The sequence below is a fragment of the Notothenia coriiceps genome, unplaced genomic scaffold (assembly GCF_000735185.1).
Source record: "Notothenia coriiceps isolate Sejong01 unplaced genomic scaffold, NC01 NC01_scaffold00007675, whole genome shotgun sequence".
Classification (NCBI taxonomy): domain Eukaryota; kingdom Metazoa; phylum Chordata; class Actinopteri; order Perciformes; family Nototheniidae; genus Notothenia; species Notothenia coriiceps.
The window spans coordinates 1-4,512 of NW_011340376.1; the positions used below are offsets into that span (position 1 = coordinate 1).

The 4,512-nt window shown below is 46.8% G+C and overlaps 1 protein-coding gene across 1 annotated transcript; it reads left to right on the forward strand.

Annotated features, from left to right (window-relative positions):
* The first annotated feature begins 2,209 nt into the window (after positions 1 to 2,209).
* On the forward strand, positions 2,210 to 3,997 carry LOC104944201 (skin secretory protein xP2-like). The gene has a single exon (XM_010769706.1). It carries the CDS (start codon positions 2,210 to 2,212, stop codon positions 3,995 to 3,997), a length of 1,788 nt encoding a protein of 595 aa, XP_010768008.1.
* Positions 3,998 to 4,512: the final 515 nt, after the last annotated feature.

Here is a 4,512-nt window from a genome sequence, read left to right on the forward strand (position 1 = left end):
TTTTGTATTTTCTGTATTTCAGTTGAGTTACGAAACTCTGGTGATTCAGATGGTAAGATGCTGCATTTAAAAAAAAATGTTTTCTAGAATGTTTGTTTTTACAGTTATTGAAATGATATTTCCATTACATCTATAAGAATCTTAACATACACGTTGTTATTCTTTTTATTAATGCATCACTGCATATTCCTATTTTTGCAGTGAAAGAGACAGGTGGACAACCCTCCATTGCTGGTCCATTGGATTGTAAGTTATTTGCTGTTGTCTGACTGTGCAGTGCTACAGAAAAGCTGTTTTTAAAGCAACCTTTGATTCAAGATTCAAAGATGTATTGTCATCACTTAAACACAACTATGGTGTTGTTAAGGATGAAAAACTTAGATCGCAGGTTCCTCAACAGTGCAATTACTACACATAAAAACATATATATATGGAAAAACAACAACAAAAATGTAAATTCTGCAAGCTTAGGTGTTGAATAGTTTTATGGACTCTGGGATGAAACTGTCTCTGAGTCTGGTGGTTTTTGTCCTGTTGCATGCCGCCTGCCATTTGGCAGCAGCAGACAGAAGAGTTTGTTGCTGGGGTGATGGGGGTCTTTGATAATCCTGTGGGCTTTCTTCCTGAGCCGCTGAGAGTAGAGGTCCTCCATGGATGGCTGCTCCGTCCTGGTGGAAACGGTGAAACTGCCATACCTGGAAATGAAGCAGTGCGTCAGGATCCTCTCTATGGTGCACCTTTAGAAGGTCACGATCCTCTCTATGGTGCACCTTTAGAAGGTCACGATCCTCTCTATGGTGCACCTTTAGAAGTTCCAGAGTATCCTAGAGTCTCCTTGAACGTCCCCAGCCAATGGAGGAAGAAGAGCCGCTGTCGAGCTGTTTTGGTGATGGTGTTAGTGTGATGAGTCCATGTCAGGTCCTCAGTGATGTTGAGATGGAGGTTGTTATCCTGGCACCAAGATATCAGGGTTTCGACCTCCTCTCTGTACGACGCCTCGTCGCCGTCGGTGATCAGGCCGATGGCGGTCGTGTTGTCAGTAAACTTCACGATGGTGTTGGAGCTGTGTATGGCCATGCAGTCGTTTGTGAACAGGGAGTAGAGGAGGGGGCTGAGCACACAGTCCTGAGGGGCTCCGGTGTTGAGGATCAGGGTGGAGGATGTGATGTTTCCCACCTGCACTGCCTGGGGTCTGCCCGTCAGGAAGTTCAGTATCCAGTCACAGAGGGGCGCGGTTGAGCCTGAGATCCCTGAGCTTGATGACCAGCTTGGAGGGCACGATGGTTTTGAAAGATGAACTGTAGTCAGTGAACAGCATTCTCACATACGTGTTCCTCTGGTCCAGGTGTGAGAGGGCAGTGTGGATTACATTATATTACATGTTACTTGTTAGACGCTTTTATCCAAAGCGACTTACATACTCAATACTGTGGACAATCCCCACAGGAGCAATTTGGGGTGAAGTGTCTTGCCCAGGGACACAACGACATGCTGACTGCAATGGGACTCGAACTTGCTATCCCCTGATTCGAAGTCCAGCACACTTGCCACTGACCCACAGCCTCCCATATAATATAACAGCAGCATTAAGAAGGAGAATGAAGGAAGGGTCTCTCTCAAAATGCAGCAAATGCATTGTCATGTGTATTTCATTTCCTCAGAGAGCGACTTGCCCTCCGGGCTTTAGACAAAGACTGGCTTCAATAAATCAAATGTTTAACCAGGGAAATGAAATAATGTTTTCTCGAGCAATGCAGTTGCAAGGTGTGTACCTTGTTGCCTTTATTTTCCATCTCCTACATTCCATGAGTTAAGCTGTTGTTTGGATTTGTATTATTCATATTCAGACATTTGTCTTTGGCCTCTTACAAGAACAGCAAAATGATATGCAAAAACATGCTGATATGCAGATTAAGACAATAAAATACAGGAATAATTCAACACCCTGCAATATCGAAGTCTATACTTTGTTGAATGTCCCCTTAGGATGCATTTGAATTTGGCCATTAGAAATGTTGTTATTGAAGCCTATTGGCTCACCAACCCCCAAATAATGTTCAATTTAATGAAATTAGGAATGTTCTCTTTATTATTTGTGTTGCTTAGCGTTGTCAGGTAGTTACTGTTACAGATTAACAGGGCATCACAAAGGGATAGATCAATGTAGATTGATAATATGCTTGCAAGTCGTATATCTAAATATAAAAAAATGTGTGTTGTCCACCCTGTTTTTACAGCAGTCAGAAATGGCTTCATTGCAGAAGATGCACAAACCATCGAGGACCAGATACAGTTGCCTGTGCAGACTGCCTTACCGGACAATTTTCAACCAGGAGCCGATGATGAAGCTGATGTTGTGTTGGTAGCCCTGGAGGCCCATGAGGATCTTAGGTCTGGGGAGGACCTCCTGTCTGCTCCTGAGCCACAGCTAGAATCTATCAGCCCTTCAGAGCCAGTTCCAGAAACTGCTGCTCCAACTGAAGCCTACACTGAGCCTGCGGCTGCTGTAGAGGTGTTGGAGGCACTACCCCATTTAGAGAAAGCCGTCCCTGTAGAAACTTTACTGTCTGAGGCCACTCCTGTGGTCGAAGCCCTGGTTGAGGAGGCAACTGCTGATCTAGCTGTGCAGGCAGAGGCCCCTGCTGATGTAGCTGTGCAGGCAGAGGACGCTGCTGATGTAGCTGTGCAGGCAGAGGACCCTGCTGTTGTAGCTGTGCAGACAGAGGCCCCTGTTGTTGTAGAAGAGGCAGCAGCTCTAGCTGTTGAGGCCCCTGCTGTAGTGGCTGCTCATGTAGAGGGAGAGGCTACAACTGACAATTATGCATCTGCTGCTACCTCAACAGAAAAATGTGTATACCCAGAACCATTTGAATCTGCTGCCCCAGCACCAGCTGTAGCTGCAGCTGCAGTCCTAGCACCAGCCACAGCACCAAATGCACCAACAACTGAAGACCCAGAACCAGCTGCAGGACCATCTGAAGCCCCAGCACCAGCTGTAGCTACAGTCCCAGCACCAGCACCAACTGAAGCCCCAGAACCAGCTGCACCAACAACTAAAGCCCCAGAACCAGCTGCACCAACAACTGAAGCCCCAGCACCAGCTGTAGCTGCAGTCCCAGCACCAGCCCCAGCCCCAAATGAAGCCCCAGAACCAGCTGCACCAACAACTGAAGTCCCAGAACCAGCTGCAGGACTATCTGAAGACCCAGCACCAGCTGTAGCTGCAGTCCCAGCACCAGCCCCAACTGAAGCCCCAGAACCAGCTGTAGGACCATCTGAAGCCCCAGCACCAGCTGTAGCGGCAGTCCCAGCACCAGCACCAACTGAAGCCACAGAACCAGCTGCACCAACACCTGAAGCCCCAGAACCAGCTGAAGCACCATCTGAAGCCCCAGCACCAGCTGTAGCTGCAGTCCCAGCACCAGCCCCAGCACCAACTGAAGTCCCAGAAACAGCTGCACCAACAAATGAAGCCCCAGAACCAGCTGCAGCACCATCTGAATCCCCAGCTCCAGCTGTAGCTGCAATCCCAGCACCAGCCCCAGCATACACTGAAGCCGCAGCACCTGAAGCAACAGCCGCAGCACCAACTGAAGCCGCAACACCAACCGAAGCAACAGCCACGGCATCAACTGAAGTCGCAGCACCAACTGAAGCCACAGCACCAACTGAAGTCAGAGCCACAGCACCAACTGAAGTTGCAGCACCAACTGAAGTCGCAGCACCAACTGAAGTCGCAGCACCAACTGAAGCAACAGCCACAGCCCCAACTGAAGCAACAGCCACAGCACCAACTGAAGCTAAAGCCCCATCACCAGCAGTAGTAACAGACAAGGCTTCAGAACCAAGTGAAGTATCAGCATCGGACGAGGCAGTACACACTCTTATAGATATAAAGATTGCTGCAGCAACTATTCCACTGTTGCCTCCATTATCACCATTCACTGCAGCTGCTCAAACAAAGGCAGATCCCTCACCTAAAGGTATGAAACTCTAACACAGATCATTGTAAGTAAGTTTACCCTGTTTTCTTTAATAGTCAATTCTAAAAAAAAATTAAATCCTTCATCATTGTTTTTAGTAATCTGTTCCAACAAAAGAGAATTTAACAAAGCAGATTCAGTTTTCTTTATGTGACAATCCTAGTGGGAGATACAGTATATGCCTTTTTTTTTAACACCGTTCTGCATTTCTTGAGGGAGTTTACTGCTCATAGTTAGGGAAAGTTAGGTATTTTTTTGGCCATATCGTGAAATAATTTATTACCAATAGCTTTTTTTACCATATGTCCCTATAGGTGTCTAGTAACATCTCCCAATTTATCCACAGCCAAATCCTCTGGGAATCGCCTTGAGAGCCAATCAAAGTTGGGGTGCCCAGAGGGCCTGGGTAAAAATAGTGAAAACATTTTTTCTACCAAAAGTGACTTTTGAGATGTCTAACTATGGTTTTTTAGGGGTGCTGAATCTATCCCAGCCATTAGTTTTGAGTCAAAATGACTCCTTAACCCTG

Excerpts from the sequence above, each read along its gene's own strand:
- LOC104944201 (XM_010769706.1), top strand. The coding sequence starts at position 2,210 with ATGTGTGTTGTCCACCCTGTTTTTACAGCAGTCAGAAATGGCTTCATT.